General features: G+C 42.8%; 1 protein-coding gene across 13 annotated transcripts in view; it reads right to left on the bottom strand.

The window, feature by feature from the left end:
- The window catches only part of bin1.L (bridging integrator 1 L homeolog), a 64,253-nt gene extending 49,975 nt beyond the window's left edge, over positions 1 to 14,278 (bottom strand). For 2 of the 13 annotated variants that reach the window (XM_041575629.1, XM_018234360.2), the window contains exon 1: positions 14,032 to 14,269. In XM_041575629.1, coding sequence (XP_041431563.1) covers positions 14,032 to 14,112 — 81 coding nt within the window. In that variant the 5' untranslated portion in view covers positions 14,113 to 14,269. 13 annotated transcript variants of the gene reach the window in all.
- Positions 14,279 to 14,770: the final 492 nt, after the last annotated feature.

Below are 14,770 nucleotides of genomic sequence, written 5' to 3'. Positions count from 1 at the left end.
CATGCCTATTTTGTGGTCACACCCCCTAATTACCATGTTCATTTTACAAAATGTTATGTGTTATTACAGTTTTGCTAATGAAAATGAATTGCCCTTTAAGCTGCAAGTCACAGTTTCCCCAAGTGACCTGCTTATCTTAAATTGTTACAATTGCTTCTTTGCTTATCTTAAATTGTTACAAAAGTATCAAAGTGCATCAGCCACGTATTCTGGGCTCTCTGCCAAAAGTCAATTGAGTTTCAGAAACTTTGTATATTTTTCTGGCTGTTCAGTGCAGGAGATCAAAGAGAAATTTGGGACATTTCAGTAACAATCCGGGACTGCAGGTTGAGCTGTCAAAATCGGGACTGTCCCGCGATAAAAAGGGACAGTTGGGAGGCAAAGCAGTCCTATGTTGTGATGATTATTATACATAAAAGGGCTACGACTTACTTCATATTCTCTGTTGATGGAAATACACCAATATTTACCAACTAGGGCGCTAGCTTGCATCTGCATTGGTAAACTGGTGGCATGCACATTGTGGTTGCAATGCTGCATTGTGGGTAAAAAAAAATATATGGTGTCTTGCATGCATCGTTACACCAAGCTCATTGCATTTGCCTTTGGAACTTGTGCGCAGGTAAGTGAAGGTGTGATAGGGCAGGCCATAAGTACAGGGTTCTGTTGCAGCCTGCACCTGTCAGCGCTCTCTAACTTGTGAATATGAACGACACATGCATTAAGGATAGGTAGAGGGGTTACACCGACATGCCCCCTTCCACTCATGAATACAGGTTTCTGGACCATTTGAGTGCAGAGACCTACAGTAATTTCCTTTGTGAAGATTGCACCCATAGTTTGCACTTTGCACCCTGTCCTGCACTTATTAAATAAATAACTCCTTAAGTCTCTAAGGCATGAGCTGCCATGTTGCTTGGCTCTGCTGAAGTATTTTAGCATAGGCTTTAACAGTACAGCCCAGCGAGTAGGCACAAATAGAGCACAAACACAGCGCAGATGCTTTGGAATGACAAAACACAAAATATCAACAGTTTGGGAGTTCAGAGGGTCAGGAGCTAAAAATACATAGATTTGGCAAATAGAAGCCCAAGCTCCAGTGCTTTGATTCTAACAGATGATCTGACACTGGGGGCGTTTGTGTGTTTGCATAAAAACAAGAAAAAATCCTTCCTTTAGATGGGCTCTAAAGGAATGTGCAGAAACAGGCAAGTCTGCCATCCCTATACATATAATTTGCCGTGCAAAATTTGTCTTTCCTCATCACTCCGTCAACTGTCCGGCTCCCGCTCGGCCCTTATAGAATTCCACTTCTCATGTGGCAGGATCAGGTTCAGCTCTCAGCAGTTTTATTTTTAACAGCTGCCTCTGGTTACACGATCTTGGTTCTCGCTACCCTTTGCTTAGTTTGAGGTTCTGAAGCGTCAAAATGAAGATGTAATAGACAAGGGCATACAAGGGAGAGGCCACGGAAGTCACAGCTCATTTTGTCATGGGAGCCCAAAGGGAATTGGTTGAGGTTTAGTAAACTTTCAATCTCAAGTTGGTACAGGACTACGATGTAGTGAGGCCAATGGGAAACATAACATTTATTTCACTATAGTATAGATTCTACAATTTGCACCACTGAAAGAGTTAAGATAAATGGAATCCCAAACCTGACCAAGTAAAAACCTTGCAGGAATGTGACAAAACTGAATTCTTCTTTAGCCAGATCCACCCAAGACAGGTACAGCAGATGTGAAGAATGACAGGAGCAGAACAGGCACTGGGGGATCTCCCAGATAATAAGCGGAATGTATTTATTTTAACTGCAATGAGTGGCTAAGCTGCAGCTGAGAAGTGATGAGATCAATACCCATAAAACAGGAGAATCTCCAACGTCAGTTCTGCACAGTCATAACTGCCTGTGGGGAGGGTTAGTAATGGGAAATCGCCGGGTGCTGAAGATACAAAGCATTCCCTTACACAACTGCACCGCAAGGTCATTATTCCTGCCGAGTCAGGACTTACTCTATTGGTGAACATTCAGCAGTTCTCAGAGGCTCCACAATGTATCAACCTTGCCAATATCCCAATCATGACAAGGACAGAAGATAGGCAAACATAAAATATAAATATATATATATTCAGACAAACAGGTATAGATAGATGAGTACACACACAGATCAATAGAGTGATAGATACATAGATGATAACCCCAATTTAAAACATATACAGACATTGTAGGAATAACTTAATTATACTACAGGTATGGGGCCTGTTATCCAGAATGCTTGGGACCTAGGGTTTTCGGGATAATGGATCTTTCTGTACAGCAGTGTGTCTGCACAAGGAATTTCAATGTGGAGACTATTCATTTTCTGGCCCTGAATGACGTCACAATAGTGGTCTGTAGCCCCAGCTTCCTGTATTAGCTGCAATTATTCAGTTAATTAGCAGATCACTGTAAATAGAAGCTGCCACAATACTTCCTGTACCAAGGTAACAACATGTAATCTATATTATTCTCAATATCTCTCAGACACAGGGCTGCTTGTCTTCCTTTCTGTTGTTTATAAAAGCCATAACTGGTTAGTGCAATGCCCCTTTAAATCCCCCTCTACTGCCACAGGCCGTTGCTATCCCATTGAGAAGTATCTATAATTAGGCACCAGAGCAAAACCATTCTCAAAATGTCACCAAGTCCCCATATTGGAAGCGTGTGGTCCTGCCAATCAAACGGCAGGGCCCAGATGCATTATGGGATTGCTTCACATTTCCAGCTGTCTTTCCCCCCACCAAATGTGCATGTCTATTCTCAGTCATCAAATCCCAAAGTGATGTCCTCCACCCGAGACTGCAAATTCACAGCCCCGGTCCATCAGCTACTGGGATAAGGAATCTCATTGAAGAACAGATGCATCAGTAATAAATAAATACATACACACATATATATATATATATATATATATATATATATATATATATATATATATATATATATATATATATATATATATATATATATATATACATACACACATTTATTTATTTTTTCTATATGTGAGAAATAAACCACAAAACAATATACGAATCACAGGTAAAAAAAAAACAATATGTAAACCAAATATCCTTCATGGCACTGTAGGAAAATATCCCCCCCCCCCTACCCTGTTCCTGCATGATGGTACAACCCATTTATAGCTCATTATTTAGGCATTCCTACCCCTCTCTCAACAACCCAATCATTTCAAAGTGGCCTTGTCCTCACTGTAAGGTCTCTGCAGAACAAATCCCTGACATGTACATGTGACTGGTTCTCCCCAAATCCAGGCCCAAATGAAGAGGGAGCAATACATGAAATGTCAAGGCTATAGGCAAAAAATACGGCAGGGAGCAGCTCCCACTCTGGATTTATCTCACAGCCTTTAGTCTAATGTCTCCAAATCCACTGTGGGCCCCCAAAGGGCTAAGTACCAATAAACACACAACTGGCTTGTCATCAAAAGGAAACATCATTGCTTATCATTTTCTACTCAAATCTTATTTGTGTTGGTTTATCTTCTATGGTATATTTATGTGTTGTACAGAGTGGTTTTGTTTGTTCCTCCATAACAAAGCTTGCTCATCTCTGAAGCTGCCATACATGCTAATAGATGCTAAGTTCTACTCATGTGGTTCAGTTGCCAAACCTGCTGACCTTTGTCTGAACCCAGGTGATTGACACCAGGGCCAACGATTGGATCACACAGAGGACCTGCGCAGACCCATCAAATGATAATTGTATTCACAAAACAATGCTCCCTTTACCCAATGGGATTTTCCAATCAGCTCAACCCATATCAGTCAGGGCTTTTACCTCCCATGGGTGCCAATAAGGCAGGCCAGTTTTACACACTCACAGCCACTTCCAGCCAGCACTGCTGTAATGAGAGTTGCAACCACCAGTTAACAGGGTCGGACTGGAGCATTTGGGGGCCCACCAGAGCCCTACTGTCAGTTCCTGGTGGTCCCCCTCTCGACCGATCGTAGGAGCAGGTCTGGGCCAGCGGTGGCCCATAAGGGCCATGGCCCACCGGGTTTCTCCTGGTGTCCCACCAGCCCAGTCCGATCATACCAGGGGAGCCCTGAGACAACAGCCCCAGTCCAACCCTGTTACTGGAGCCCAAAGCAAATTATTTTTCAGGCCCCCAAAATGTCTAGATGTTGAACTGTTTTACCAATATTTTTTGAAATTGTATATGAATTACTGCCTCGTGGGGCCCCTATACCTCCTGTGCCCCCTTGCAACACCAAGGTCTGCTTCCTCTGTAGTTACACCACTGATTCACATAAACCCAATACACAGCTTCATAACTACCCCGTGTACCGTGGCTTTAAGTTGACAATATCTTTTATTTACACAGCTTCATAAATTGTGCCCTAAGGTTTCATGGCATCATTAAGCGTTTAGTACGCTTTAATAAGATCACAGAATTAAAGGCAGTAATTTAACCAAACAATTGATCTCATCCAAAATTGTATAAAATGATCTTACAGCATTACAGTCTGTGTCATCCTACAAGGCAAACAAGTATTATGTGCAGCCCTGTGTGTAGCCCTAGAGCACCCCTTGACTAATGAGGGTAACGTTATATTAGGAAGCTGCATTGTGCTGCTGGTTAGCTTAGATGTATGAATAGTAAGGAAAGCTGTACATGACCTACAACCGGTAGAAAAGCTGTTTAGTAAGAAACAGAACCCCCCCCCCCCGTGGTATTAGAGAAAGCACCGAGATGGACTTGGCCGGACACCAATTAAAATGACTCAGAAAATCCAATATATGTTCCAGCCACTACATTCCAAATAAAGGAGGGCCAGATCCAGGCTAAGCCTCCTAGTTGTTGTAACGTCGGAGCACAGAAACAAATGGCTTACAGGAATATTACCTATTCTATGAACTGTGACAGCTGAACTGGGGGGAGGTTGGGGTAGGACAGACACCACGGGGGTTATTAACAGCAGCTGTCACTCCTGTGACACAATAACGCAATCCTCAAGGCAATCCTCATGGGACGCACCAAAAAAGAAATGTGTGCAGGGAGAGGGATGGCATCAGAAATCATGGGGCCCCCACTAGTCACCTAGGCAAACCATGGTCCCCTGCAGGGGCATAACTACAAAGGAAGCAGACCCTGCAAAAGGGGGGCCCAGGAGGTATAGGGGCCCCATGAAGCCCTAATTCATATAGTAGTTAAATAAATATTGGTAAAACAGGTCAACCGCTAGACATTTTGGGGCCTGAAAAATAATTTGCTGTGGGGCCCATTAATACCTAGTTACTCCACTGGTCCCCTGGTAAGTATGTAGAATAGGGCCACAATTTAAATTTATTGCCCCTGATCCCCTCAAATTCCACCAGCTCCCTGGCAAGCGCCACCCATTTTTGAATAGCTGTAACGTCGAATATGATAGGCAATACGGGGGGGAAAGAGACAAGGTAACTGGCTCACTACAGACCCAGAGAGACACATGTGGTTACATTTGGATAGAGTGTAGCATTGCCCGTTAATGATTGGAGCAATACATGGGGCTGGTTCACATCAGAACAAAAGGAGAAGTCTCAGCTCAGGGCCCTAATGATACATTTCTGTGCCTCCAGCAAAGTTATGAGCCCTTTTATGGAATCAGTACCTTAAAATAAACCTGCAGCGGAGCCAGATCCCAGTTTGCTGAATGATATCCCCAGCGCTGCTCTCTGACACTCCCATCATCCCTGTCCTTCTGAATCCCTGCCACTCACGTGACTGATGCCAATTCACAGCTTCAAAAACAGCGGAGGCATGTTGAAATAATGGGCTCAGCCAATATCTACATTAAATGGTTATTGGTTATTATAGCCACTGATTTCATATGTCTGGTTTTAAGGTGAGGTGAGGTGCCCCCCTTGCCATATAGGGCACCACATGAAAGAGGAGGCTCAGTTTTATATTTATCTATACCCTTATAACACTCCTACATTACAGCTAACAGGATATCATTGAATATAACTAGCTTCTTGCAGTGCATTCCCCAGCAGCTAAGAGAAAGCAGTCTTTAAAAGGATCTTGGTGATTGATTGATATAATATAATGGCATTGTGGTTATTGGAGTCTTGGCTGTAGGTAATAAATTGTTTCATTTGTACATGTAGTTAAAACCAGCAGTGCAGATTATAGCACAGGACAGAAATGCTGCTTTCAATAGCAATTACATTTAGAAATCACTTTTAACATTTGTGAAATCATTTAAAGGAAATCTGAAAACATGTTTTTTTCAAAACGCATCAGTTAATAGTGCTACTCCAGCAGAATTCTGCACTGAAATCCATTTCTCAAAAGAGCAAACAGATTATTTTATATTCAATTTTGAAATCTGACAGCTGCCCCTGGTCATGTGACTTGTGCCTGCACTTAAGGAGAGAAATGCTTTCTGGCAGGCTGCTGTCTTTCCTTCTCAATGTAACTGAATGTGTCTCAGTGGGACATGGGTTTTTACTATTGAGTGTTGTTCTTAGATCTACCAGGCAGCTGTTATCTTGTGTTAGGGAGCTGCTATCTGGTTACCTTCCCATTGTTCTTTTGTTTGGCTGCTGGGGGGGAAAAGGGAGGGGGTCGATATCACTCCAACTTGCAATACAGCAGTAAAGAGTGAATGAAGTTTATCAGAGCACAAGTCACATGACTTGGGGCAGCTGGGAAATCGACAATATGTCTAGGCTCATGTCAGATTTCAAAATCAAATATAAAAAAATCTGTTTGCTCTTTTGAGAAATGTATTTCAGTGCAGAATTCTGCTGGAGCAGCACTATTAACTGGTTCATTTTGAAAAAAATTTTTTTTCCAATGACAGTATCCCTTTAACCCATTGGCATCCCAGAATCAAAGCCCCCGCCCTCCCCCCCAGTGGAGTAAAATTACACAGGTCATTTATATTGTATATATTTCGGGTGCTCTTGTTTTCATCCTTCACTCTGGACTTTTAGACCTGGCTGCTAGGCTCAAGGACCATAGATACTAGGCAGCATTTCAAATGTTAAGATATAGTAAATACATAATGAAGACCAATTTCAGATTGCATTTGGGAATCATTTGTTAACTCATATTAAAAGGTAATTTTATAACCTCTCCCTTTCCTGGGTCTGTTCTCATACATTACTTTAATATTAAAAATGTACAATACCAATAATATTGGATAATACACTATTCCTCTCCTAAACTCCCTAAAAACCATTATATGCCATTTCTGTTTCCTACCCTGGGATAGATTTATTCAAGCCTCCTCGAACAAATTGTGTCCCCTTGCTCTGCCAGTGCTGAGCCTCCCTTGGCTCAGAATGTCTCTGTCAGAAGAATCAGAAGTCGTTAGATCAACGGAGACCAAATCAGCCTTGTCACTGCCTTGAGGAATAATCTTCCTGCAGGGACAGAGTGGTGATTGGTCAGTGGAAACCACCTATAGAAAGGATTAAATCGTCAGATATTGGCACACAGGGCAGTGGGCGTTATAGGTCAGCGACGGAGTTGAAAATTAAAATTCTAATTCTAATCCCTTCCGAAGATTTTTACAGATACAAAAACTATTGGATCTACAGTTACAGAAATCTGCAGGGAAGTATTTTTATCTACATTTTCACACTGTAGCAGTTAAACACTTTCAATAAACACTGTCTGAGCTGTACATTCATCTGCCCGGGTTGCCCCATGCCACTAAGGAAGATGACGCATTGTCCCATTTGCCCCTCCCTTCCAACCCTGCGTAACACACATGTGGGAAAATGGGCAGATTTGTCACGTGAGCCACTGATATGCCCCTCTCCTTGCATTTTCTGAAGAGCCAGCAATAAGAGATTTCTGACTGCACTGCTGCTTAACAACAACTCCCAGCACCCTTTGCTAGCAGAATCTATACCATTCTTGCAAGATATAATGGCCCAACTCACTGATCCCACCTGCTTTCAGATATCAACACTTGGGCATCTGGAGCTGTAGTCCTCAAAATATTGTCCCTCCATTGTATCCACCAGGAAAGCATAGCCATGATTTCCTATGAGATAGTGATTCTTCCCCCTTTATTTCCTGTTCTGGTGCTCTTTCTATCTGTGAGAGATCAACAACTCAATGGGAAAATGGGCCTCATTTAAAGGTGTGGCTCGTATTCCATATGTACAAAAATAGATGTCTAAGGGAAACAATATGGCAGATTCCATCAACACCTATAAATAAATATATATATGTTTAGTACACTATACTACTGTACCCTCTAAGCAATATGGCAGCTTCCACCTGTAAGTATAAATGCAAATGTACACAGAAGAATGAAAGCCGTGTTTCTAATTTAGTCTCCATTGGGATCTGCTGATTTAGTGAATGTTCTGCCCTCCACTTGCACAAGAACTGAACTGTTTAGGGCACTTCTACTGGTGTCTGTGCTCGGCCCTAAGCCCCTTGCATTCGAGCGACTGCATGTTGGGGAGGAGCACAGATAAAAGTGTTAAGGGCAAATAAAACTTATTTTTGGTGGTTATAAATAGCAAAATAAGGGAAAAGATGGCGATTTTCTTTTGCATAACCAGCCTCGTTCCTTGGAGAGCAGCGAGAGATAAAACAACAGATAATCCACATGTAGACACAGAGCGAATGTTTCCCCGACCATCTATAATTAAATGTGTGCTGCGCACTGAGCTTTCTCCTCTAGTTTCTATTCATTGGGGGGGGGGTGCTGTTGTTCTGTCTTCAATTTTGGGGCTGTTTGCATTTAGTTCTAGGGTTTTGCCCAAATTCACCCATATCAATGGACAAAGTGGATGCACGTGGGTGATCCTGAACCAATGATCATATCCCATGGGAGGGGGAAGGCTGTAGAGAAAAAATCACTTGGGGACCACCTCCAGGCTCCTTGGCCAATGGGATCTTCAAGGCTACCCAACTGGAGCCCTGGTGAGCCAGACATTGGTCATTCTGCACCAAACATGGGCCAATAAGCTGCTGAATGAATCAGGAACAGAGTTGACAGCCAACCCTGGGCAGCTTTGAAACATATAACACTGCCTTCATACCCTGGTAGACTAACCCAATGGGGGTGATTGCAGCTGGTGACACATAAAAGCCTTCCCGTACAATATTTTTTTCGGCAATGAAATACAAATAAGAACTAAATTAGCAGATGTAAGAACTAGCGCTTCCCTAAGTAAACTTAAAGGGGACCTGTCACCAAGAAGTAAAAATCTGTATAAAAAAAGTCCTTTTCAAATTAAATATGAAATCCAATTTCTATTTTTTTTATTAAAGCATTAATAGCTGTTGTAATCTCATTTAATTAAAATCTCAGCTGTCAATCAAATATTGTCTGCCACTCCTCTATGCCCTGGGCATAGAGGCAGGGCAGACAATTACTTTCACTTTCCATTCAGCACTTATTAGATGTCACTGCTCTCCCCACATTCCCCTGTTTTCTTTACCATTTAATTGTGTAGCCAGGGCATGAGGATGGAAATCAGGTCCCCCATTCTGGTGCACAAACAAGATTCTGACATGATGCAAGGCTTGGCTTAATAACAGTGTCCACAAAATGGCTCCTGCCTGTTTGCTATAATTATGCGTTCCCAGACTTATGGAAACACAATGCAAAAATGTATACAGTATAATTAAAGTTAATTTTGCTTGTCTAACATGATAAAATAGGATTTGGAATATTTCTTTTGGATGACGGGTCCCCTTTAAATGATAGATACCACACACCAAACAGGGAAGCTGAACTAAGTGGCGATAAGATGCCTTTCCAGACTGGGCCCCCCAATTAATCTCACATCCTGGGCTTACTGTCACAACTATTAGACATAGGTATAGGTTTTACTATAAGCCCACAATGTAAATAATAAGGAACACTGGGGACCATCATTAGACAGTCTAGTACTTTGGTAGACTAGGCCAATCCAATCTCTAAACTTTTATATATCTGTTCTGTCCCGTTCAGCCATATTTGGTAACATTGGGTTACAGAACCTGAGCAGAACACAGGACACAGGAATATTTGTGTAAAGCAGCCCAATTAATTATTGCTTTGTGCAATTCCTGTGTTACTTTCCGCAGTGACTACTCAGGTGTGTACCAGTTCCAACCCAATTAAATAAACATCCTGAAAAGCAAGTTACTGTTCATCACTACCACTATCATCATCACTATTTCAGGTTATAAATGCAGGTAATGTGTCAATTATCAACAAAAACACCCAAAACTTTACTTTTGCATAATGAAAGTAAAGGGAATTTTAGGCAACTTTCCAATATACACTCATTGACACAGTTATTTGTAAATGTAGTTGAATGCAATTCTCTGCACTGCTGGTCCTAACTACTATACTGTACATGTACCATTGAAACAACTATAGCAATATTAAGCTCTGTTCCAGCCAAGGATCAATTTCCCCCAATGTCTTGTGATTCTCCTTCCACAATGCATTGTAGAACCTGGAGTCTTGGCAGGAGGGGAGCAATAACCTTGAAAGCCACTGGTCTCCTTACTTTAAAAAAAAGAAGTAGTGAGTTGTTTTTGAAAAAAGAATTTCTTTCACAACCCCAACTGACCCCAATGAAATAATTCCAGCACAACAGCAGAAATAAAACAGTCATCGCTTAAAAATTCTCATTCTACTTAATGTCCAAATTTCTATTTTCCCTAATGAAAACAACACCCTCACTCTAAGGTCAATTCAACCCTCCCTATAACATTGCCTGCTCCACAGTCCAACCCTCCATATAATGCTACTTGTTAAACAGCACAACCCTCCCTATAACATTGCTTGCTCTATAGTACAACCCTCAATATAATGCTGCTTGTTCTAGTCAAACCCTTCCTATAACACTGCTTGTTCAACAGTCCGACCCTTCTTATAACACTGCTTGTTCTACAGTCTGACGCTGACCCCTCCTATAACTGCTTGTTGTACAGGCCAAACCTCCCTATAACATTGCTTGCTCTACAGTTCACCCCTCCCTATAACATTGCTTGCTCTATAGTCCAACCCTCCCTATAACATTGCTTGTTCTACAGTCCAACCCTCCCTATAACATTGCTTGCTTTATTGTCCAACCCTCCCTATAACATTGCTTGTTCTACAGTCTGACCCTTCTTATGACATTGCTTGCTCTACAGTCCGACCCTCCCTATAACATTGCTTCTTCTACAGTCCAAAATCCCCTATAACACTGCTTGTTCTACAGTCCGACCCCTCCTATAACTGCTTGTTGTACAGGCCAACCATCCCTATAACATTGCTTGCTATACAGTTAAACCCTCCCTATAACATTGCTTGCTCTACAGTTCAACCCTCCCTATAACATTGCTTGCTCTACAGTCCGACCCTCCCTATAACATTGCTTTTTCTACAGTCCAAAATCCACTATAACACTGCTTGTTCTACAGTTCGACCCCTACTATAACTGCTTGTTGTACAGGCCAACCCTCCCTATAACATTGCTTGCTCTACAGTCCAACCCTCCAAATAAAATTGCTTGCTTTACAGTCAAACACTCCCTCTAAAATTGCTTGTTTTACAGGCCAACCTTCCCTATAACATTGCTTGCTCTATAGTCCAATCCTCCCTATAAAATTGCTTGCTCTACAATCCAACCCTCCCTATAACATTGCTTGCTCTACAGTCCAACCCTCCCTATAACATCGCTTGCTCTACAGTCCAACCCTCCCTATAACATTGTTTGCTCTACAGTCCAACCCTCCCTATAACATTGCTTGCTCTATAGTCCAACCCTCCCTATAACATTGTTTGCTCTATAGTCCAACCCTCCCTGTAGGGTTCCTGTGGAGTAGAGCCATTCTCATGATGTGGGTGCATACATACATATCTGTGGTATCAGGGTTAAGCATCTATAATATGAAAATCAGTGAATCCAAACCAAACATTTCTTTGATATTTGAGTGTTTCTGTAATTATTACAGTTCAGTTCCATCTCTCACATAAACACAATGCTCCCATTTATATCCTAGAGGTCCATTCATAATACTGTACAGTGGAAGTCAGTGGCCAGAACAATAATGTGCCAATAAGAGTCCTATTTGGCCAGTTGGATCTTCCTATGGTCACTGTGGCAGCCTTATCTCAATCTGCCTTCCCTGTATGAAATTAACATTTAACAGCAGAACATACTGGGGGATCCTGTCTTTGAATAATTTCCAGTATATTTCAGAGAATGAAATCAGGCATCTAGCAGCAGGAAGACCACTTTCGAATATTTCCAGCCCCCACAATGATTCACCTAAAAACCATCTGTAATCCCTCAGCCCATCTCCCCTCTCTCTCCAATTCTTTCCTCTGCTCACTGACCAATCACTGCAATGGCTACTGAAATACTGATCCTTTAACTGCACCATTGCAGGTCTGATACATGGGGGAGACAGCAGGGAAAGACATCAAGTAAGATACAGCAATAAATATCACAGGAGAAAGGTACAGACAGAATGACAGGGAGAGACAACAGAGATCAAAGACAGAGATAGAGGGACACAGAAAAATAAAGGTACAGAGGGAGAAGAGAGATAGAGAAAACAGATAGAGATAGAGGGACACAGAAAAATAAAGGTACAGAGGGAGAAGAGAGATAGAGAAAACAGATAGATACAGAGGGACAGAGAAACAAAATGAGTAAGGTGAAGCAAAGAGATGTAGATACAGAGGCAGGAGTATTGCAGGAGAGAGAGAGAGAGAGAGAGAGAGAGAGAGAGAGAGAGAGAGAGAGAGAGAGAGAGAGAGAGAGAGAGAGAGAGAGCTGAAACGGACACAAAGTAAGAGAGAGGCAATGAGAGCTGAGAGAGAGAGAGCTGAGAAAGAGGGGATATTTCCAGCGCCTGGTTACTGCTGTTACAATGTATCTAATATCAGCATATGTTACATTGCAGAACTATCAGATTAGTATTTCTGTTTATAGGCAAACACATGGTTGGAATCATTCAAAGTGCTGTAATGAGCACAGAGAGACAGTGTGTGTGTGAGACAGTGTGCCCAAATGGCTGGCATTTGTTTGCCATAAAGATGAGGGGCACCACACTGGCCATTAGCCTTCTATATAATCACACAAATTCCAGCTATTCTGCTATTTGGTAGCGAGGAAACTCAGCAGTGCAGACGGCAGGGTCAGATACCTGGGCAGCTGTGAATCAGGCGGTAGATAAAGGGGCCACTGTACTTTGCACACACACTGCTTTTCAAAGTGTCTCATTTGAACTATTTAGTGAAAGTATGGCCTCAAGTGACCGTGTCTGTGTGTTTGCATGTGTGTCCAAGTATGTGACTGTGTGTACTTAAATTGAAGTGCCAGGATGTGTGTAGTATGAGAGTAGGTGAGTGTGAGTGAGCGCTTATACACACACCAGAGGATGGGGAGGTGCCACAGTTAGTTGCCCTGTACTGGAGGCTCTGTTATATACACTTTGACCTCAGTCTCTACTCTCTATCCCCCAATGTACAAGTTACCAAGGAAAAAGCCAGAGGTCACAACCCCTGAGATAAACAGCCCCCTCTGCACCTCTATTCCAGGACACCCCTTGTACCCCAGCAGATCAGAGCTGGCTGTCACCTGTATCTGAGTGGACCCCACCCCCATGTGCCCTAGATGATCAGAGCCTCCTGTTTCAGACATCCTCCTGTTTCTTCCAGCAGATCACAGCCTGAAACCCCCTGTATCCAAGCAGATCACAGACTGACACCTCCTGTATTGCACAGAATCAGAGACCCACACTCTGCTGAGACCCAGCAGATCAAAGTCTGGCACCAAATGTGTTCCATAGGATCACAGCCTGACACTCTCCTTTCATCCAGCAGATCTAAAGCCTGACACCCCTGTATCCCCCATTCCCAACAAATTAGAAGCTGACACCCCATGTATCCCCTGTATCTCAGCAGAACACAGCTCGACACCCCCTGTACTGGCTGACACGCACCCCCGTTACCCAGCAGATATAGTCAGGCCCTCCACCCCCAGCTGGCAGATGAGTGGTACCCCCTGGGCAGGCTTACCTTCTCTTGGGCCCGGGTGAGTTTCTTCTGCATGTTGCTGGCTATTTTGCCCGCAGACACTCCCTTCCCGAGCTCAGCCATCTTGCCTTCCCTTAAGCCGGAGCTGCCCGTAAAATAATCAGATCGGAGAGAGAGGAAAAAGCCCTTGGTAGAAACAATGGATATACACCCTCCTGACAGGCTGACTCCGCTGGCCCCGCCTTTTAAAATGACATTACGTGCAGGGATGAGAGGAAATTCCTTAAAGAGACAGTGACACAACCCAGCCACCTGCTTGAGGATTATCAAGCACAGGCTCCTCATCTGGGGCTGGGAGGGGCTTTAGCTGCCCGTCTTGTAACTCATTCCTCGCTGCCAACTGAATCTTCTCTATTTGTAAATTCTAGGTTGTAAAAACTGAACATTTGACTGTCTGTGTGATATAACCTTTAACCCTGTGTGGATCTGGGGGGTCACATATCTGCAGCAGCTGGACTGTTCATCCTTATTGGGGTGGAGGGACTGGAATGTGCCATTAATTACAGTGACAGTGAGTGACTATGCTATCAAAATTAATTAAATTCATTAACTAATTAAAGGCAATGGTCTATATCATTTGGTGACTGTATCCTGGGCTGATTTATACAAGATTGGATTGCTGTGGGGGAAGTGGTGGGAATGGCAGTCCAACAATAGCTGGATAGTCACTTTTATTCAGATTTGCCATTTTCTTCCAGCAGTGGATTCTAGGAATTTCCAG

Source organism: Xenopus laevis, chromosome 9_10L, assembly GCF_017654675.1.
Source record: "Xenopus laevis strain J_2021 chromosome 9_10L, Xenopus_laevis_v10.1, whole genome shotgun sequence".
NCBI classification, from domain to species: Eukaryota; Metazoa; Chordata; class Amphibia; order Anura; family Pipidae; genus Xenopus; species Xenopus laevis.
This window is presented reverse-complemented; position numbering and strand designations above follow the sequence as displayed.